The following is a 22,905-nucleotide window of genomic DNA, read 5'->3' as shown; positions in this document are numbered from 1 at the left end:
GAAAAGAAAAAAACAATTTGCATATACCAAGAAAACGTTTTGACAGAGAATTTTTTTTCACTTACAATCAATTATTGAAGCATCAATAGTAATCACATAGCTACTGTCATTTTTCAATTGCAAATATTATTATTACTTAAATCACATATATATTTTATTCGTACAGGAAAAAAAAAAAGGATCATGAGACACAACAATAAGAGCAAACTGTGACCATTGAGATTGAGGAGGATATGTGATGCTGGGCAAGTCATACTGTTGGCGAGCATATAACCTTTTCCGATATGAGTTAAGTATTTGGTTAGTGTCCAAAAATGCATGAAAATGAACACACACACACAAACATATATATAAGGCACAACATATGAAACAGTTCTAGCCAACAAAAGACCCAAGAAATATTTTTGTGAGCAGCAGATCATTAATAAAAAAATCATGTAGAGTTTGGTAGAATTAGATGTTACTCATTGTTAAGAAAGATGTTTTTATTTCCCAAAGAAAGAAAGATGCTATTTAGAAATACCTGTACTATGTAGGGTCACTGATGAAGATAAATATATATATATATATATATATATACTATTCAATTGCTCACCTAGTACAGAATATCAAATCCTAATGGAAGAGCAGTGATTTTCAAAGCCTAGGTATGTGGCTTTCATTCGATCTACTACAATATCATATACTAATAGGGAGATTTCCTACCCATAGTATCCATATTTCACTGCATTAGTGGTGCTGTGGTGAACAACCAATAAGACAGAAATAAGTATCACAACAAACAATATACGAGCCATCTAAGAAATGTGAGCTTGTTTAAGGGAGTATGCAAGCAGGTTGCTAATCATGTTCAATCAAAACTTATTCCATTGCCCATATGGTTATACTTATTACCAACTAAATCTATTTTCGGTCCCTAACACTTTCACAAAAAGAAACCACACAAATAGAATGCAACTTGACTCTAGTTATCAAATTATTAGACAACTTGGAACCAATTTATTTATGATACATAGCTGATATTCATAAAAATATATCTAATAAACAATGAGTCCAATACATCTTGTTCAGATAAAAAGACATATTTTGCTAATTTTAAGACAATTACTTGTGGACTAATAGTTTTTATTTGCATGTCTAGGAAGGAGTTTTGGCCGCGCTTAAGCCTTTATATCCCCATCTAGAAGTATTTTAATGATAGTTTCATAAAATCCGGATTTGGCAAATTGTTGATAGTTTGCTAAGATATTGGCATCACAAAAACTTTGTTGTTCTGTCCACCCTGACTATTTCGCTCTAATTTTACATTTATTATAAGAACAAAAACATCACATTCTAGAAATTATCTTGAAATCTTTAAAAGAGGATACTAATTAAACTTGTTAAATTATAGGTTTCCTTTTTCCTCATCATATATGGAAGTATAAAAGTGATGAAAGTACTCCATTTAACTCATATATAGAAGCATGTAGCCAAGAGATTTATAACTTAATTGACACCTCTCCATGCACAAAGTGATTGGGGGTGTAAGGGGGGAAAGGGTTCAAGGTGTAGGGTTAGCATTGTATTCTAACTATCTCTAAAAAAAAAAAAAAAAAAACTCATTGTACATTTAAAGTCTCACTTGCAATTATATGATAACAGGTGGTGTCAACTACATGCTTTTCAGCGTCAAGTTGGTAGGATACTATGATGTTGGTGTATATATATGTAGAAGAAGCATTGTCACAAAGCATATGAGAAACACATCTAAAGCTTATGTTCATTCCACACAGGGCCTTATAATGTTTTCTTTATTATGGTATAATTAGCTGGATCTATCTTATGCTATTTGTATATGTATTTAGGGAGCATTGTTATGTGTGATAATATTCTTATTTGTTTTTGTCTATGTTCAACATTTAATCCGTAGGACCCCAAAACTGAATGTGTTTGTGAGTTCCATATGTGAATGTCATACATTTATCTCCATGTTTAAATGCTCAAGTAAAGAGGTACACTTATGTTCATACTAGTTTGTCTTCTTGATATTTTTACATTTATTTAGTTTCTTTGAAATAGAATCAAGTTATATTTAATGCAGATATTTTAGAATGTCACACCACCTGATAATATTCAATAGGATCAATCCCTTGCCAAACGATTATTCAACATCAACATTCCGTTCTCTTTCCTTTTTAGGCTATGCCTTGTTCATATTTCCTAGTTCTCTTTCCTTTTTAGGTTATGCCTTGTTCATATTTCCATTTCCCAAACTTGTTCGCTCTTGTTACTTTCTCATCTTTTAGGATCCTGTTCCTTTCTTTTTTGGGTTATGCCTTGTATAAATCAAGCCTGTTTATGTATTTTTCAAAAACAACCCTTAAAGATTCATTATACATACTATCACATGCATTACCAAATTGCAATCCAAGCAACTCAGAAACCATGGATGATATTTTTTACAATTCTAATTCCTATACATCCTAAAATTATGCTTTTCAAGCTCAAACTTCAGGGAAGCTTAAGAAAAGTTGAACTAGGAAAATTTATGCAGGAGGTTAAAATGAATCCTAAAGGAGATATTTTTTAGCATAGGGGAAAAAAATAAAATGGGTTTGGTCCACAATAATCTTCCTACAATACCAGGCTATAAGGCCATAGGATTTTGTGCACATGGATATTGGGTTAAGTGCATAGTTGTGAGGAAAACCACCAGCCAATTTATATCTATAAGCTTATTTGCAACATACAATATGGACATTTTATCAAGCTACATGGCAAAGAAATGATGAGAGATTGGAAACAATACTTTCTATTCAAGACTTTAGTAGGGAATACTTGTTATGTCATTATATGAGTTAAAGAAAAAAAAAATGGATGAAAAGAAACGAAACATTGTATAACAGTTTAAGTGCCTAATAAGTGGTAACTGAAAGAGCCACACCAAGATTAGTCTAATTTTGTCAAAGACTGAGCTTTGGCTACATCAGGCTTCATTGCTTTTCTGGGTTCCAATCCTATTACTTGGGCTGCTAAAAAGCAACCCACTGTTTCTAGAAGTTCCACCGAGTCCGTATACCGGGCCTTAGCTTCTACTGCAGTTGAACTCTCTTGGTTGAGAATTTTGTTGCAAGAGTTACACATTTATCTTCTTAAGCCTCCCTTATTATGGTGTGACAACTTATCTGCATTGGCCTTGGCATCTAATCCAGTTTTTCACTCTCGCACAAAACATATAGAGGTGGATTACCTTTCTGTGCGAGAGCAAGTCATTCAAAAGGATATTCAAGCACAATTTATCTCTACAAAGGATCAACTTGGTGATATTTTAGCTGAATGTCTTCTTCTTGGTTTATTTTTATTCGTTTACCTCCCTGAGTTTGAGGGGGATGTAAAGAGATATGCAGTAATGAAACAAATGACATTGCAAATACAGCAATACAATAACCAACACGACATGCGTATCAATGGAAGCCTAAGTTAACTGATAGGGACACATGAAATGATAATAGAGGTCACAGTATTGTAACAGAATCTGTTTCTATTTTTGATATGGTGACGTGAGCAATGGTTATTGGCTTTGACCGTCTCATCCAGCCCTATATATTTTATCTCTCTTTCTAATCAATGCAAGCATAGTATTATCAATTCCAATTATTCTTTCCCTCAACCTTTCTTTTCTGCTAGATTAGTCTCTATTGTTCTAGAACTTCTTCAAAAATCACCATACTAATTAACTAAGAAGATTTCCTTCAGGTATGAACTCTAGAACTTCAAAATTTGGAAGATTCTTTTGTCAAGTTTCTCTATTTCTAAATCCTAATCTACAACTTATCTCTGCACTCCCAATCCTCTTCCCCAAATGAAAATTATTCTCCATCAGGATTCTAGAAATCACAATCTAACTGGAGGAGCCAAACTAACACCAATGTAACAGGAAAAAAAAAAAGCAAAAACAAACAAACAAACACCATATATTTCAAAATCTCAGATCCAAACCTGTCTATCTCAAACACACATTTTTCAATTCCTCAACACCCTGTCTCTTAAATACATGTGCTTCGATTTTCACTAACGAAAAATATGTGTAAACAATAAACTCGGAAAATTTATATCTGAAAATAAAGCCAGTGGAAAAAGAATTAACAACTCTGCTTAAAAACTTAAAAAATTAAAATCCTAGGGCAAAAAAACCCCTCTATCTGACATACAAACACATATTTTTTGATAACCATCGAAGGCTTCGCATCTCCCCCTTCTATACAGAGCAATAATCAACAATTACTCTAGACTCTTCAATTGCAACGTACAACATCCAAAAATTAGTAAACAATTTCAACCCAACAACTAAATTAATTTTGTAGACAAAATGTTGTTTCAGAGAGAAGGAAATTACAGGATTGAGAGTGACCTTGGCAATCGAAACGCGTGCTTGGACATCTTCTTAGACGCTGATCTGTTTACTCTAGACTCTGGGTATCCCTGTTGCACAAATCATGTGTTCTGTGGGTTGATAAAGACAAGTCAAGCATTGTTAAGTCCCAAGAAACAACTGAAGTATTCATATGGATATGGTATGTAGATACGAAAAGAAAAAATAGTAATGAAGAAACGAACAAACAAGAGGCATGAAAAATATACCGAGCCAAGAACGTAGCAGCCTTCGATGAAACCGTCACTTGGGAACGGGGTATTAAAATCCTCCACTTCTTCTTCTTTTAATGGGACTAATGCAGCTACCGTGTTGTAGTAACATCCATAAAACTTATGCCCTACAAACTGAGTGTTGCCGGAGAAATGACCAAGATAGTCAGGGATGCTTGTGTTTGCCCATTCATGTGTGTTAAAATCAAAACAATATGGGCGCTCTGTTTCATGCGGTTGCCAGGCTACAATGAGAACCTTTCTGATTTGGCAGGATGATCCAGTTATCAACTTTAGGATCAAACATCTCAAAGTAAGCAAAGTTTTCATCTAAGTGTCGGTGGCTGCTTCCAATCACGTAAATCTTCTCATTGGCCACAAAGGCCAGGGGGCTGGCAGTGACACGGCTTCCTTTGATAAATCCAAATGCATCATCTCGGCTTTTTCTTTCTTTCTTTTCACGCTCGCCTTCCTCTTAGTCATCGTCCCCAATTCTTCCTTTTTTACTATTTTCTAATCATCGACTAGATATTTATAATTATGGTTTAATAGGGTTGAGCATGGATCCGGCTCCCGACCAAACCGCCCGACCCGACCTGATGGTCATTCTATTCTATACAAATATATTCCTAATATAATATTCAAAACATAATTTTTCCTAAGATAGATTTCTTTCTTAACTTACAATTAGGGTGTTCACCAAGCCGTGTAAACCGTACAAACCGCAAAAATCACACCAAAATCGCCCGTAAAATAGCATAACCGCACCGCACCGCAAGTAATAGTGTACCGTACCGCACCGCATCACACCGCACCGCACCCTCTTTATATATTAATATATTTAATTATTTTTAATATTAAATATATTATTAATAATTTAATAACCCTAGTTTTCAAAAAAAAAAAAAAATTGATAACCCTAGCAAGTATTGATTAAGATAGTCAACCCAAAATAAAGAAAAACTAACTCAATAGTTTAAAACTTGGACCAAAATAAAGGAAAAAATTAGTTTTGGACTAAGTAGAAAAAACCCAAAATTTGAAATATATACCAATTTCAAATCATTCAAATCGCATCTTATATATTGCATCGCATATGTGACTGCAAAAATATGGTGCGGTGCGGTTATGGTTTTGGCTAAACTTTAAATTGCACTGCATCACACCACACCGCACATGTGACCACAAAAATAAGGTGTGGTGCAATTATGGTTTTAGCTAAACCGCACTGCGAACACCCTTACTTACAATATTTAGTAAAAATTCTTTGCCAACCATAATCATTTATTCAACCTTATGAAAATCAAAGTATCCTTTTGAGTTGTTTTTTCTTCCATTAAACCTTGATTCTAAATTAAATTCCCATAACAAATTAGGAATTTTGCAACATACAATTCAACTATAAATTCATTAATTAATGAGAAATTTCAAGCAATCTAAATATTTTTCTAAGAATTTATACTTATCAATAGGGATGTAATTGTGCTTTCACAGTTTTTTTTTTTTTTTTTTTTTTTTGTGGAAATTTTCTAGTGCAAATTTGTCATTTGAAAAACCAAGTTTCCTTTTGAGTCATGTCTTCACGTGTGACATATCCAATTTAGTCAAATTTTCATCTAATTAAGTTTTATTTTTAATTATGGACATAATTTATAGAGCTCAAAATATGCATATCAATTGGAGACAATAGTGGGATTTGGCTCTCTCTCTCTCTCTCTCTCTCTCTCTCTCTCTCTCTATATATATATATATATATATATTAGAATATATATATAATTATATTAATGAATGTTGGCTAATAAAAAAAAATCCTATTCTATTTAATTCATTTTATTTAATGAAAATTTAACTATTATCATAAATGTCTAATTTATTTTGATTGTTCCTAAAAATCAATTATAGAAAGTATTCAATTTAAAAAATAGTTTATTCTATTTAATTCATTTTATTTAATGAAAATTTAACTATTACCCTAAACGTCTAATTTGTTTTAACTATTCCTAAAAATCAATTATAGAAAGTATCCTAAGATTAATTTTTGTTGATTTTTTTTTTTCAACAATAGGGACCAAAAAAAAAATTGACCCAAGACCAACCTGAAACCCTACCCGACCATGACCCAAAATTTTCGGGTTGGGTCGGGGTTCATGTTATGCATAAAACATATACTTTTCATGTCATCATCATGGCATAGATTGTTGATGAAAAAAATTCATGATCATCATATGGATTAAAATAATGTTTAGAGTCAAAACTTAACACATTTAATTGTTACATATCTTAATTCATCACTTCTCAAAAAAAAAAAAAAAAAAATCTTAATTCATCATGTTTCTTTACATCATTTTAAAAATCTCATTCAAGAAAATGCTTAAACATTAATAGGTAATATCATCAAAATTCAGCACATTGTGCAAAATTTATAATTAAACTAAAACATAAATTAAACTAGGTTTAGATGTTTACATGCATGCACCTTCTTTTTTGCGAATGGTTTAATAGTGGATTATCTCTGAAAATTTAGAATAGATTGCTGCCCTTCTTCTCCCGGATCAATCCACATATCTACTGCTTGCTTTGATGAAAATATTATGTGCGTTGATGGTCTTGTTGTTGATTGAACGTAAAAAACTCAACACCTTTGGGCTTTGTGGATGGAAAATTCTTGGAATGTCTTCAAAACTTCATCATCAAGAGGTTTGTTGATACTATGTTTTGTCTGGCTCTAAATGATTTCATGGTTTTAATTATTAAACCCTATATTTTTGTTTATTTTTATCAATTTCTATGCGGTTGACTAATTCTAGTTGAGCTTTAATGGAAATCCAACCATGTGATTGGATTAATTTTGGTGCTATGTTTAAGACAATGAAATTCCTTGTAATTTGCTTGGTCATAGGTGAAAATCAGACTTGGTTTGAATGAGATATCACTAATTGAATGAAATTACCCATGTTGCATTTTAATTGTGGAAAAAGTACGTAATTTTCTATAAAACACGTGCTAAAATTTTAGTGTGATTTGTATGAAAAATTGGTACTAAATAGACCATAGAGGTCTCTGTTGTTGAGCATGCCATTAAGATTTGAACATCAATTTGATTAAGAAACTTAGTTGATTTTTATAGATTACGTGTCTTGTTTTTATTCAGATCCATTTACTTTGTCGTATTTGATCCCTTTATTTTTTATTAGGCCACATGTAATTTATTTAGAAGTTAAGTTAATTTCTTTTAATTAATGAGCATGTCAAGTTTTATTCTGAGTTATTAACTGTTGATTTGAATTCCATACAATTCCTTAAGTGCACTACAATCTAGGATTTATTTCACATCAAGGTAAATTATGACATAGGTCATTGCTAAAATAAGCTTGTTCATGTTTGTTTGTTTATAAATAAACAAAATTTGAGCCTTAGTTTCAGGCTTGTTTAATAAACAAGCCCAAGCCAAAAAAAAAAAAGGTTCATAAACAAGCTCATGACTCGTGAGTTATAAGGCTCGATATAAAACAATTCGAGCATAGGCTCATTTGGAAACCAGAAACTAATAATTAACTAAAAAATAAACAAAAATGAAGAAAAATGAAATTAACATTGTGCTGATGCTGATTTTGTATCTTTTACACTCCTCACACAGTCACACTTGGATCAGTTTATAGCAAGGTCATTCAGAGAAACATCCAATATGAGAGCATACCAGTGTTTTAATTCACATGTAATGCATAAATCATCCCAGTGAACCCTGAATTTTTCACAATGAATCAAATCATATGCATTGCCTAGAAATGCCAGCCTTGTGTTCCAATGACCGACAAAGTGGCATGAATTTCTTGTTCTAGAGCAAACTGCATCTGAGCTTCATGCTCATCCTTTGGAGCAAATGACATGGTAAATGACATTTTTGTCTGGTAAATAGCCACCAAAGCTAGCAACACCACAACCAAGCTTTGAGTGAGGCACATTATCATACCAAATAGGGAAAAAGGAAACACATCTTGATTAATAAAATACAAGAGAAGTAGCTCATCAATTGTCAGGATAATGTATACTCAAAATTGTAGATAAACCAAATTTCCGTTAAGGGATCAGGATTTTTGCTTCAGCAAATTAGCCTTCACAATCACTTGTTCAAAAGATAAAAGCTACATGGTAAGAGTTGCCAAAAAAGGGAGTCTAAAGATTACTCTCAGACATAACTTGAAGTAAGCTAATGATCTATAAAGGAATTAACAACGGCCTTAAAAGGACAAAAAATATGTTGGATCTTTTATCTAAGAAACTAAAGACCTCTATCATTTGATTCCACAATCTTGCATCCTTGCTTTCATCCTTGTTATTTTTTTAAGAAGTATTACATTCACAACATTTCCATGACACTTCTCTTTTACAACAATAAATCATATCATAGGTGATAAGTTGTTATCAGTTTTAATTTTAACCAACAATTGAAATTACTTTTTTGCCCACCATTAATAGCCTATAACAACCTGCAACTTAAAATTTGTTGCGAAAATGTTGTAAACATAATATTTCTCTACTCTTTTACACGTGCTTGAGAATATTGAACATTTGGTTGACATCCTTCGACATTTCTTCCAAAATCTTGGGATCCATGCTAGACATGATGGACTTGATGAGCAAATCCACCGTGTGTGTGTGTGTGTTTTTTTTTTTCTTTTTTTTTTTAATTATTAATATTTTTTTGTTTGTTATAAATTGGTAAGTGATGGCTTAATTTTAATGCTTAAGACATTATCAGCATCACTATCTGCTACAGTTGCATCTCTTGGTTACACGTGTATACGGGACATAAATATGCTCCTCTGCCGCTGCACCGGTATTCCCTAGACACCACAGCCTGTATGTGCAAAATGAAATCATTTTCAGATAAGAGAGAAGCTGATGTAGAAATAACTAAATAAGATATGCTCCAATGTTTAAGCATTTGATGAATCAAACTAGGAGTTAATAATCATTGAATGCAAAAGGCAATTAACGTAGAAGATAAAGCCAAAAGAATATAAAATTTAAAATAAGAGACCCAGAAGAGAAAAAAGAACCAAGTTGTAAATAATAGGATTTGTAGAAATCAATAGCTTATCAACTTTATTATGAGTAAATAAAGCAACGGGTCTAGGATTTGTAATAATAATTTTTTTTATTTTATTGTTTTACCCTTAAATTCCTTAAATATCCCTTTCCAATAGCAATAAATTTGAGTCCAAATTCATCGAAACCAAAAACTCTATGGTCATACACATGTAAAAGTACCTTAGACTATGCATATACTAATATATGTTTCAGGGTAATATCAGAGTCTAATGATTGTTTAGTCCTTCAATGTCATTAAGTTATTGATACTTTCAGTTGCAAGATGTATACATATGGAAGTACTGGGCTTTCTGCCTCTTGATTTCTGGTGGAGTTTGTTCTTCCACCCACTAAAAGTGAAGTCAGAGCCCCGATTTTAGTTTTTCTGTTTGTTGCCATAGCATTGCCAAGATCTTCCAAAGCTAGATTTAAGCTCCAGTAGTTTCACTCAGCAAGGAAATGCTAATTGCACGGGTTGCACAAATTGTAAAGAGATATGCAGTAATGAAGCAAACGACATTGCATACAGCAAAACATAACCAAAACGACATGCGTATCAATGGAAGCCTGAGTTAACTGATAGGGACTCGTCTAATGATAATAGAGATCATAGTGTTGTAACTGAATCTGTTTCTATTTCTGATATGGTGATGTGAGCAACGGTATTGTATCAACGGTATTGGCTTTGACCGTCTCACCCAGCCTTATATATTGTACCTCTGTTTCCGATCAATGTAAGCCGAGTATTATCAATTCCAGTCATTCTTTCCCTCAACCTTTCTTCTCTGCTAGATTAGTCTCTATTGTTCTAGAACTTCTTCATGGTATCAGAGCCACCAATGGCATCACAGCCTTCATCTCAGTCAACACCACACCACCCTTGAATTTCATACCTTCAACTTCATTACCTATACCTTCATTAACATCTTTTCCATCCAATCATCTTTTTACTCTCAAACATGGCTAATCTCATGTCAGTGAAGCTTGATCAATCAAACTATATAGTTTGGAAACATCATTTCACTTCACTTCTCAAAACCTACCCTTTGATTCAGCATCTGGATGAATCAGTTCCAATACCCGATTAATTTCTTTGTGGCAGCAATGGAGAAATTACTTCACGGATCAATTCTGAATTTGAATCATGGCAGATTTGTGATCAAGCTTTGGTCACTTTGATAAACTCTACTCTCTCACCAGCAGTAGTTTCTGTAGTTGTGGGAGTTGAATCTGCCACTGATGTGTGAAAGGCCTTAGAGAAGAGGTTCACTTCCTCTTCTTGATCTAATATTCTAAATTTGAAGATTGAATTTCACAGTATCAAGGAGAATGATTGAGTGAATGTGTTCTTACACAATATCAAAGAAGCAAGGGATAAGCTTCGAGCAATTGGAGTAAATGTGGGCAATGAAGAATTACTTCACATTGTACTTAAGGGATTACCTAGAGAGTATCATCCTCTATGTTCAGCAATTCGCACCAGAACTTAACAACTTTATTTTGATGAGTTACATGCATTGCTTCATGCTGAAGAGAAGCAGCTTCAAGATTCTATACAATCTAACAAGAACAGTGCCATTACTATAGCTATGTTTACCTCTGGTGTTCAAAAGTCCCAAAATTCATCTTAAGCACAGTTCTATGTGAACAATAACTTTAATCAACAAGGCAGAGAGGTAGATCTAATCAGTCCTCACAAAATCCTTTTCATCGAGGCAGTAATTCACAGTATCAAAATCAATTCACTAGATCTGAAGGTAGACCATCATGTTAGATGTGTGGTAAATCTGGTCATGTAGCACTGGATTGCTATCACCACAAGGATTTTTCATATCAGGGAAGGCATCCACCTGCTACACTAGCTGCAATGGCTACTGGATCTCACTATACTCAGTCGACTGATCCTTGGGTTTCTGATACAGGTGCAACTGATCACCTCACTGCCAATATTAGGAATCTTTCTATGCAACAATCATACAAAGGAAATGATCATGTCACTGCTGGCAATGGTCAAGCACTACCTATCAACAATATAGGTAATGGCATTCTCAAAACTCCACTCTTTAATTTCAATCTTCGTAATATTCTTCATGTCCCTAGGATAGCTTTCAATCTCCTCTCAATCCATAAATTATGCAAAGATAACAATTGTAGGTGTAGATTTGATGCTGACCATTTTTGTATTCAGTATTTACATTCGGGGAGGGTTCTTTACAAGGGCCCGAGTGAGAATGGGTTATACCCCATTTATCCTAACAAGACCCATGAAAACATTTCCAATTCTCAAAGTTTATCTCATAAGTCTTGTGTCTGCACTGCTTTTTCTGCACAATCTATCACCAACAACTGGCTACTTTGGCATCAAATATTAGGCCACCTTGTTCCAAAACTTTATAACTTGTATTTCCTAATTTGATTCCTAACTCTGTTCATGCTAGTCTAGAAAATAAAGTTTTATGTGAACACTGTTTGAAAGGGAAATGCATCCTTTCCTCATTTTGTAACTAAATCTGCTAAACATTTTGATCTAGTTCACGCCGATGTTTGGGGTCCTGCACCCATTATTGCTATCAATAAATTTCTTTTTATTTGCTCTTTGCGGATGATTACAGCAGGTTAACTTGGCTATTTTTGTTAAAACATAATTCTGAAGTTCCTCCCACTTTTGTTTACTAAGTCTCTTATTGAAACTCAATTTTCCACAGCACAAAAGGTTCTCAAGTCTGATTGTGGTGGGTAGTACATCTCCAGGGCTTTTACTCAATTTTGTTCTTCCTAGTGTATTTCCCATCATTTCAGTTGTCCCAATACACCAAAACAAAATGGTGTTGTGGAAAGAAAACACAGACACATAGTAGAGTTTGCATTGAGCATGTTGTCACAGGACAATCTACCTCTCGCTCATGGGTCTTATGCAGTAAGCTGATTAACAAGCTACCCTCATCGGTGTTAAATTTTGACTCACTTTGGGAAGCCCTTTTTCATTTTAAACCTGACCTTCCTCAGCTTAGAACTTTTGGGTGCACATGCTATCCTCTACTTAGAACTTGCAACAAACATAAACTTCAGTTCAGAACTACTCCTTGCCTATTTTTAGGCTATCCTTTTGACACAAAAGGTTACACCTGTTTTGATCCAAATCCACTGACAAAATTTACCTATCTAGACATGTTCTATTCGATGAAGTTCATTTCACTGCACCTACCACTCCAACTACTCCTCCCTCTTTCTCTACTTAATCATGGATTTCTCCTATCCTTTACAGGCATTTATGTTCTTCTACTCTTTATAACTTTCCTTCTCCCTATAATGCTCCCTTATCACTTCCCACTTCTACCACATCAAAATCTGTCTCTCCTACTTCTGCAGAATCAGCTTTTGATCTACAAAATCAGTTTCATTCTTCTCCTATTCCTACACCAAATGTTCTTCCAGTCACCACTTCTCTTGTTCCTCTTCCTAATCTTCACCCTATGCAAATTAGATCTAAGGGTCTGTTTGGATACCACTTATTGCTGAAAACTAAAAACTAAAAACACTGTAGCAAAATAATTTTTAAATGTGTGAATAATGCCGTGGGACCTAGTTTTAATAAAAATTTTGCTAAATTTCATACTTGTGGGCCCCGTGAACAGTACCATGGGACCTACCATTTTTCAGAAAAACGCAGGAATGCACGTAAAACGTGCATTCCAAATGCACACTAAGAGTGGCATTAACAAACCTAATCAAAAGTGGTTCTATAAAACCATTGTTGACAATAATATATTATAGAAACTCCTTTTGGTATTGCTAGTAAGTTTCCCAACTGGTGTAACGCAATGGATGAAGAATTTCAGGCACTTCGGTATCAACATACTTGGACTTCAGCGCCTCCACCATCTAACAAGAACAATGTTGGTTCCAAATGGGTCTTTAAGATCAAAAGAAACAGTGATGGCACAATGACCAGGTAATAAGGCTCATCTGGGGTTCAAGTCCTCTGCAGATCCCTCTTTGTTCCTCTACTTCCACAACACTACAATAATCAATCTTCTCCTTTATGTCCATGCCATTGTCAATTTGTCATCACAAGCAATTCCCCATCCTCTATTGCCTCTCTCATCACTTCTCTTGGTCTTGAATTTGAACTCAAAGACCTTGGTACCCTTTGTTATTTGTTGGGTCTTCAATTAGCTCTCACATCCTCTAGCCTTTCCATTACACAGACCAAATATGCTACAGATCTTCTTCATAAACATAACAAGTTTCACTCTAAGCCTTCCAAAACTCCCTTTGCTACTGCCAGACTATCTCCCACTGAGTATTCCCCTTGTTGATCCTCAATCCAATAAGAGTCTTGTGGGAGCTCTGCAATATCTTACCTTCACTCATCCTGACCTTTTGTTTGTGGTCAATCAAGTTTGTCAATCATGACAAATCCCACCGATGTTCATCTTCAGGTTGCTAAACGTATTCTCAGGTATCTCAAAGTTACCCTCACCTCTAGTATTCTTCTTAAGCCTGGCCCCATTTTCCTCTCAGCTTTCTCAAATGCTGATTGGGCAGGTGATTTGAGTGCTAGACGAAGTACTACAAGCTTCATTGCTTTTCTGGGTTCCAATCCTATTACTTGGGTTGCTAAAAAGCAACCCGTAGTTTCTAGAAGTTCCACCGAGGTTGAATATCAAGCCTTAGCTTCTACTGCGTCTGAACTCCCTTGGTTGAGAATTTTGTTGCAAGAGTTACACATTCATCGAGCCTTAGTTTCTAGAGTCACACCATAATAAGGGAGGCTTATCTTCTTAAGCCTCCCTTATTATGGTGTGACAACTTATCTGCATTGGCCTTGGCATCTAATCCAGTTTTCCACTTGCACAAAACATATAGAGGTGGATTACCTTTTGTGCGAGAGCAAGTTGTTCAAAAGGATATTCAAGCGCAATTTATCTCTACAAAGGATCAACTTGGTGACATTTTTGCTAAATGTCTTCTTCTCGGTTTATTGTTATTCGTTTCAAACTCACGCTAATACCTCCCCCTAAGTTTGAGGGGGATGCAAAGAGATATGCAGTAATGAAACAAATGACTACGATAACCAAAATGACATGTGTATCAATGGAAGCCTAAGCTAACTGATAGGGACCTATAAAAAAAAAATAGAGGTCATAGTGTTGTAACAGAATCTGTTTCTATTTCTGATATGGTGACGTGAGCAATGGTCATTGGCTTTGACCGTCTCACCCAGCCCTATATATTGCATCTCTCTTTCTAATCAATGCAAGAATAGTATTATCAATTCCAATCATTCTTTCCCTCAACCTTTCTTTTCTGCTAGATTAGTCTCTATTGTTCTAGAACTTCTTCAAAAATCACCATACTAATTAACTAAGAAGATTTCCTTTAGGTATGAACTCTAGAACTTCAAAATTTGGAAGATTCTTTTGTCAAGTTTCTCTATTTCTAAATCCTAATCTACAACCTATCTCTGCACTCCCAATCCTCTTCACTAAGTGAAAATTATTCTCCATCAGGACTCTAGAAATCACAATCTAACTGGAGGAGCCAAACTAACACCAATGTAACAAAAAACAAAAAAAAAACAAAAACAAACAAACAAACACCATATATTTCAAAATCTCAGATCCAAACTTGTCTATCTCAAACACACATTTTTCAATTCCTCAACACCCTGTCTCTTAAATACATGTGCTTCGATTTTCACTAATGAAAAATATATGTAAACAATAAACTCGGAAAATTTATATCTGAAAATAAAGCCAGTGGAAAAAGAATTAACAACTCTACTTAAAAACTTAAAAAATTAAAATCCTAGGGCAAAAAAAACCCCTCTATCTGACATACAAACACATTTTTCGATAACCATTGAAGGTTTCGAATCTCCCCCTTCTATACAGTGCAATATTCAACAATTACTCTAGACTCTTCAATTGCAATGTACATCCAAAAATTAGTAAACAATTTCAACCCAACAACCAAATTAAACCAAATTTATTTTGTAGACAAGATGTTGTTTCAGAGAGAAGGAAATTACAGGATTGAGAGTGACCTTGGCAATCGAAACGCGCGCTTGGACATCTTCTGCCCAAGATTGCCAACAACCCCACCCCACCTTAGACGTTGATCTGTTTACTCGACTCCAGGTATCCCTGTTGCACAAATCACGTGTTTTGTGGGTTGATAAAGACAAGTCAAGGATTGTTAAGTCCCAAAAAACAACTGAAGTATTCATATGGTATGTGGATACGAAAAGAAAAAATAGTAATGAAGAAATAGAAACGAACAAGAGGCATGAAAAATATACCGAGCCAAGAACGTAGCAGCCTTTGATGAAACCGTCACTTGGGAACGGAGTATTAACTTCATAGTGCTCCGAATGAAGGAAATTTGCCTTGGAAAGTCTAGTTTCATTTTTTTTGTATGTGCCCCTGAGGGCTTGAAAAATTACAATGCTAATGAAACGTTTTTTGTCATCTCCTATATCAAAATCACTGGCAATTTTCGGATGCGGATGCGGAGGCATGCCAGTCCTTACATAACAAAAGTACATCTTTCCCAAGTGAAGCAGGCTTGCCGAGTACTGTACTTGCGGAGGAACATTACGAATAGCATCCATACCCATCTCCTCTGAGACTTGATGAAGGCGGTGATGCTTAAACAATTGTTGAAGCTCCTTATCTTCTGCTTCCTCTTCTTCCTCTTGCTCCTCCTCCTCCTACTTTTCTTCTTCTTCTTCTTCTAATGGGACTAATGCAGCTACCGTGTCGTAGTAACATCCATAAAGCCTATACTCTACAAACTGGGTGTCGCCGGAGAAATTACCAAGATAGTCAGGGATGCTTGTGTTTGCCCATTTATGTGTGTCAAGATCAAAACAATATAGGCGCTCTGTTTCGTGCGGCAGCAAGGCTGTAATGAGAGCCTTTCTTCCCACAACAACATGCCCCACCCATATAGTGTTCACGTTCCTTATTGGAGGATTTGGCAGGATGATCCAGTTATCAACTTTAGGATCAAACATCTCAAAGTAAGCAAAGTTTTCATCTGAGTCCCAGCGGCTGCTTCCAATCACGTAAATCTTCTCATCGGCCACAAAGGCCAGGGGGCTGGCCTTCCCACTGTTCATCGCAGTACCGGCTTTCAGTTCACGGTAGTTGTGGTCATTGGCCAGCTCAAAACAATAGACGTCTTTCGGGAAAACATCCCGGACAGCGAGCTCCTTCTTTACGTCTTCATCAATGTATGGGTTTTTGATTTTCATTTCACCACCCAAAAAATACAACATGGAGCCCAATTGAACACAACACATATCATCAGCGTATTTGCCGGTTTTAAGTTGAAGGATAGGGGAAAGCGGCGTTGGATTCCTTATTTTATCGTCTTGGACTGCTTTTGATGGTGGAGGAGGAAAAGGTAATGGTACGTCAACCTCATACAAGGAATACCTGACTGGACTAAATACGTGCCAGAAAAAAAAGTAGAGTTTGTAGCTTTCTGATGGCCCCGGAAGTAGATCAGATTCAGATTCAGATGGCAGTGACTCGGCTTCCTTTATTTCCGGGTCCACGATCTTCAAGTGGAGCCGTGGATGTGATTGTGAAGGTGGTGATTCAGCTTCCTCTATTTTTCTTCGAGGAGGCAAATTTGATAAATCCAAATTCTTCATCGCCCTCATCTCGGCTTTCATCTCGGCTTCTTCCTCTTCCAATACTTTATATTTCTTTGTTTCCGAATCAGCTTCTTCGTCTTTGTATTTCTTTTCCGAATCGGCTTCTTCCTTCTTTATTTTTGAATCATCTATATTTATAGTTAGGGTTGGGCATGGATCCGGCCCGCCGACCAAACCGCCCTACCCGACTCCAATGTCTTTGGCGGATTTTATGTTTCCCGGGTCGGTCCAGGTCAAATACTCAGATCACAGGTTCAACCCCGACCTGCCAGATCTTTTGGTTTTTTGGATGAAACCCGCCAGATCTTTAGTATTTATAATTAAAAAAAAAAAAAGGAGAAGAAGAATAATTCCTAAGATTGACGGTATGAACTAATCATTCTATTATATACTTATATTCCTAATTTATAATATTCAAAAAAGAATTATTCCTAAGATAGATTTTTTTTCTTAACTTACAATATTTAGTAAAAATTCTTTGCCAACCATAATCATCTATTGGATTTTTCCTAATGCAAACCTTTTGAAAATCAAAGTTTCCTTTTGAGTTATGTTTTCCTTCATTAAACCTTGATTCTAAATTTGAATCTCATAACAAATTAGGAATTTTGCAAAGTACGAGTCAAACATAAATTCATTAATTAATGAGAAAATCAAGCAATCTAAATATATTCTAAGAATTTAGACTTCGTTTGGGAGATAATGAAAATTTCAACTTATTTTAGTTTTTAGCTTTTTTTTGTTACTATTCGTGGATCTCGTTGCATTTTTTGATATTATTCACAAGACTTATTGTACTATTCAGCTCGGTTTTAACTTATATTTTTTTCTACACTTTCAGCAAAAAGTTTTCAGTTTCAGCTAAATAAGTTGTTCCCAAACAGAGACTTAAAGTCTCACTTGCAGTTATATGGTAACAGGTGGTGTCAACTACGGGCTTTTTAGCTTCAAGTTGGTAGGAGACTATGATGTTGGTGTATATATGTAGAAGAAGCATTGTCGCAAAGCATATGAGAAACACATCTAAAGCTTACGTTCATTCCACACAGGGCGTTATAATGTTTTCTTTATTATGGTATAATTAGCTGGATCTATATCATGCTATTTGTATATGTATTTAGAGAGCACTGTTATGTCTGATAATATTCTTGTTTGTTTTTGTCTATGTTCAACATATTATCCGTAGGACCCCAAAACTGAATGTGTTTGTGAGTTCCATATGTGAATGTTATACATTTATCTCCATGTTTAAATGCTCAAGTAAAGACGTACACTCATGTTCATACTAGTTTGTCTTCTTGATATTCTTACATTTATTTAGTTTCTTTGAAATAGAATCAAAAATAGAATCAAGTTATATTTCATGCAAATATTTTAGAATGTCACAACACCTGATAATATTCAATAGGATCAATATTTTGCCAAACGATTATTCAACATCTACATTTCATTCTCTTTCCTTTTTAGGTTATGCCTTGTTCATATTTCCATTTCCCGAACTTTCATCTTTTAGGCTCATATTCCTTTTCTTTTTTTTTTAGGTTATGCCTTGTATAAATCCTGCCTGTTATGTATTTTTCAAAAACAACCCTTAAAGATTCATTATACATACTACCACATACATTATCAAATTGCAATCCAAGCAACCCAAAAACCATGGATGATATTTTATACAATTCTAATTCCTATACATCCTAAAATTATGCTTTTCAAGCTCATACTTCAGGAGAAGCTTAAGAAAAGTTTAACAAGAAAAATTTATGCAGAAGGTCAAAATGAATCCTAAAGGAGATATTTTAGCATAGGGGAAAAATACAATGGGTTTGGTCCACAATAATCTTCCTACAATACCAGGCTATAAGGCCATAGGATTTTGTGCACATGGATATTGAATTAAGTGCATAGTTGTGAGGAAAACCACCAGCCAATGTATATCTATATATAAGCTTATTTGCAACATAGAATATGGACATTTTATCAAGCTACATGGCAAAGAAATGAGAGATTGGAAACAATACTTTCTATTCAAGACTTTGGTAGGGAATACTCATTACGCACGTATACGAGTTAAAGAAAAATAAAATTGGATGAAAAGAAACGAAACATTGTATAACAGTATAAGTGTCTAATAAGTGGTAACTGAAAGAGCCCCACCAAGATTAGTCTAATTTTGTCAAAGACTGAGCTTTGGCTACATACTGCTACTTAGGCCAACAGCATCCTCTATGAGAAATCCAATTGATTGCTCAAATGTTCTGAAGTCTTAAATTTAAAAACAACGAATGGTGTTTCCTTATCATTAAAACCACCCATAATAAATCGAGGAAAAAAATTAGAACCCCAAAAAGTAATTAAATCCATATTCCTTAGACAGGTACTAAAAGCTAAAACTAAGCTAAGAATATAGCAATCCATCCACAACAAAAGGCACCCATAAAAATGATATGATTTTTTTGAGCATGCTCTTTACCTGTTGATGAGTGGTATAACTTGAATAGTTGAGTACGAAATTGCATCTTGATGTCTTTTGTAGCTCTAGTATACAAATATGTAATGTTTACATAGATGATGAAATAGATGATGATGATTAGGAATTTAGGATGGTGGTTATAAGAACCGTAGAATGGAAGGAATGGGTAGTGTCCCACCACCTCTCAACCAAAGTCTACACTAGAATGGCATTGATAGACCTCTCTGGTAGCGAACAAATAATTAGTTCGAAGCTTGCTGCATGAATACAAGCCTTTGTTTCTACAGTAAGGACCCTATACCATGCCGCCACATGATTGGTGCTTTCCCTGCCTGAAATTGGGGGCAAAGTTTGCAAAAGGATGAAAAATGGTGTCAGATTTGCATTTGGATAAGAACACAGATGAAACGAGATTTAAAATTGGGTTCCTGATTCAAAGCATAATTGAACTTTCAAACAAAATTTTCAGTCTCATAAAATGATCACAGGATAGAGAACTAGCATTGAATGATTAGTTATGACTAAATTCATTCATTTTTAATACGCTAGACCTTTATCAAACAAATATTTGATCACATTTTCATCTTGCTATTATACCCAAATTAAGAAAGGAATTTCTAAATTTTAAATTCATACTAATTTACTAAAGACACATTGTGAAATTGAAATAATTTGGAAAGGAAAATATACACCTACAGAGACGCCGCTTGATCGATCTCTAGGATGCTCCAATAAAACATGTTTAACTGTGATAGTTGATTGAAATACTTGGTATTTGCAAACCCAGAAAATAATCAAAGTTAGCAATTTTTTTTAATAACGCAATGACAAATATAAATATAAATTTATATTTTTAATGAATACAAGTTTAAAAATCCCAAAAGCAAAATATACAAGAATTTTTCTTTTCTAATGAATATAACGGAAATAAATAAATAAGACGAGGCATTAGAAAAGAAACCAATAAAAACTATGCAGAAAAGGAAGTAAAATGGGTGGCTCATGCTCGAGATTGCATTAGAGTTCGGGTGTTGCCGTGCTCATACAATAGTTCCCTGAGCCCTTTCGAATAGTATGGTATTAGTAAAGTAAGCTATTTGGACGGTGATGAAATGAAAGGAATTTTTTTTTTTTGGAGAAACAAAAAGAGCGTGTTTGTTTGTGAAAAAAAAAATAAATAAATAAATAAAATGAGCTAATTCTTTTTCTATTTAGTAGAATTGACCTAAGGGAGGGGCTAGCCGAATACTCTAAAAAAACAGAAAAGAAAAAGGAAAAAAGATTCTCAATGGTCCATCACACTATCATTTCCCTACACAGTAGTAGTACAGTGCAACTACAATATTTATTATTAAAAAAATTTACATGAAAATAATTGGGAAAATTGAGGTTTTACATCCCAGAAAAAAAGACATAAAACTTAAAATACTATAAACCTTAGAATGTGTAGTATAATTTGAATATTTCACGCTATTAGTTCTATGATGAAATTGATAAAATTGAAATGTTATTTTGCTTTGGGTTCATTATATCTTTGTTAGGCAATTTATACCTTGGCACAGGAATAGCTTGATGCATTTGGGGGATTAAGGTGAAAATTGATTATCTTATTTTAAATGCAAAATTACTACTAATTAATATGAATTACGTATGATTTTTTCTTCTCTTTTTTTTTAAAAAAAAAAAAAAAAAAAATTTATAGACAGAAAATTTATCAAAATTTTTCATACTTGTTGATGTGGTAGATTAATAGTAGTAAGTAAAAGAGTGGTGTTATGAAAATTAGTAAAAGTTTGCTAACTTAACTCTTATTATTGTTCTTATTTTTTTTAGAAGTGCAACATTCACAATATTTTTTTACAACAAATCCTAGATTTTAAGTTGCTTTTTATTTTCTATTTAAAAATATCACTATAATTATTCTTTTGTCATCAATAACAGGCTATAGCAACCTGCTACTTAGCATTAGTTGTAAAAGTGTTATGAAAAATATTGTGGACGTTGCATTTTTCTCTCTTTTTTATTTGTTTTTCATCTAGTAAAAAAAATTATTTTATTTATTGATTATAAATAATCATTTTGGTTAAAATTGGGGGCCTTTTTTTTTACTTGGGACCTTAGGCGACCGCATCTTTTGCTCTACCATTAGCCGGCCGTGCCTTGGCAGCACCAATTAACCAATTATTAAGCCAAGTGACTTAATTAGTCCAATCATGCTTATAGCATTGGTTAATGTAAACAAACACAATATTGCGTAAAACAAATTCACTATATAAAATTGAATTTTTACAAAATAGATTGATCATATTCTAATCTGATACCACCTATAGTACTTACTGACAGTACCCAATGAATCTCCCAATCTATAAACTCTTCTTTATAAGAATTTCGTTGCACATGAACTTCTCGCTCATGACTTCAAGTACCCACTTGAAGCTTTCTTCCAATTGGTTGAAAGTATCTAAATGCAACAACGTCAATCAATCACCAGATCTTCAGTGTTCTTCAAACTTGATCTCTAGATAATGCTTTGAGGGAGCTTGGGATAACCTAACCCAAGATGCACATTTGCTCCAAAAAAAAAAACCCAAGATGCACAATGCATGGATCTCCAAAATAGACTCTAATAATGTTTTCTAGGTTTTCATGTATAGCTTGGCTTTGGAGGCACGAAACTTTAGAAAAACGACGGTTGATTGAGATTGAATAAGATTTCGACAAATCTCAATAGGTCAAGCTATGATGTTGATTGATCGACTTAAGTGAATCTTGACTGATTGACTTGGAATTAGAATTTATTAAGTAGGAACTTGGATTTGTTTTAAGTGTGTTGCATTTTGGGTTTCTTTAATTTAAAATTTATTATTCTTAGTAGTATTTGCCTTCGATTTTGCTTGGGACATTGGCAATTGCCTCAAAGCTTTTTATTATATTTTGATTGGTTAAGAACAAAGGTTGAATTCTCCGTTGATGCTCATTGATTTGACTATTTAATTTCAATTTCAATTCTTGTTACTATTATTTTCTTGGTAGTTAGCTTGTGGGCCTC

General features: G+C 34.2%; 1 protein-coding gene and 1 long non-coding RNA gene across 3 annotated transcripts; both read right to left on the bottom strand.

Annotated features, from left to right (window-relative positions):
- Positions 1 to 134: 134 nt before the first annotated feature.
- Positions 135 to 17,650, bottom strand: LOC115952533. The gene is made up of 4 exons (XM_031069704.1): positions 16,696 to 17,650; positions 4,624 to 4,890; positions 4,379 to 4,464; positions 135 to 274 (listed from the first exon to the last, which is right to left on the bottom strand). The coding sequence occupies exons 1-2, from the start codon at positions 17,402 to 17,404 to the stop codon at positions 4,856 to 4,858; spliced, it is 744 nt and encodes a 247-aa protein (XP_030925564.1). The 5' UTR covers positions 17,405 to 17,650; the 3' UTR covers positions 135 to 274; positions 4,379 to 4,464; positions 4,624 to 4,855.
- LOC115952535 lies at positions 8,725 to 16,684 on the bottom strand. 2 transcript variants are annotated; one of them, XR_004083451.1, is made up of 3 exons: positions 16,022 to 16,684; positions 15,752 to 15,866; positions 8,725 to 9,484 (listed from the first exon to the last, which is right to left on the bottom strand). It is a non-coding gene; the product is annotated as an uncharacterized LOC115952535 (long non-coding RNA). The 2 variants fall into 2 exon arrangements; XR_004083452.1 differs by having other exon boundaries at positions 15,767 to 15,866.
- Positions 17,651 to 22,905: the final 5,255 nt, after the last annotated feature.

This window comes from Quercus lobata, chromosome 7 (genome assembly GCF_001633185.2).
Source record: "Quercus lobata isolate SW786 chromosome 7, ValleyOak3.0 Primary Assembly, whole genome shotgun sequence".
NCBI lineage: Eukaryota > Viridiplantae > Streptophyta > Magnoliopsida > Fagales > Fagaceae > Quercus > Quercus lobata.
Note: the sequence above shows the minus strand (reverse complement) of the source record. Positions and strands in the feature narration are given on the sequence as shown.

Coding starts and splice junctions, on each gene's coding strand:
- LOC115952533 (XM_031069704.1), bottom strand. CDS start 17,404: ATGAAAGCCGAGATGAGGGCGATGAAGAATTTGGATTTATCAAATTTG. Junction 4,891..16,695: donor CTGGATCATCCTGCCAAATC/CTCCAATAAGGA, acceptor TCCTGCCAAATC/AGAAAGGTTCTCATTGTAGC.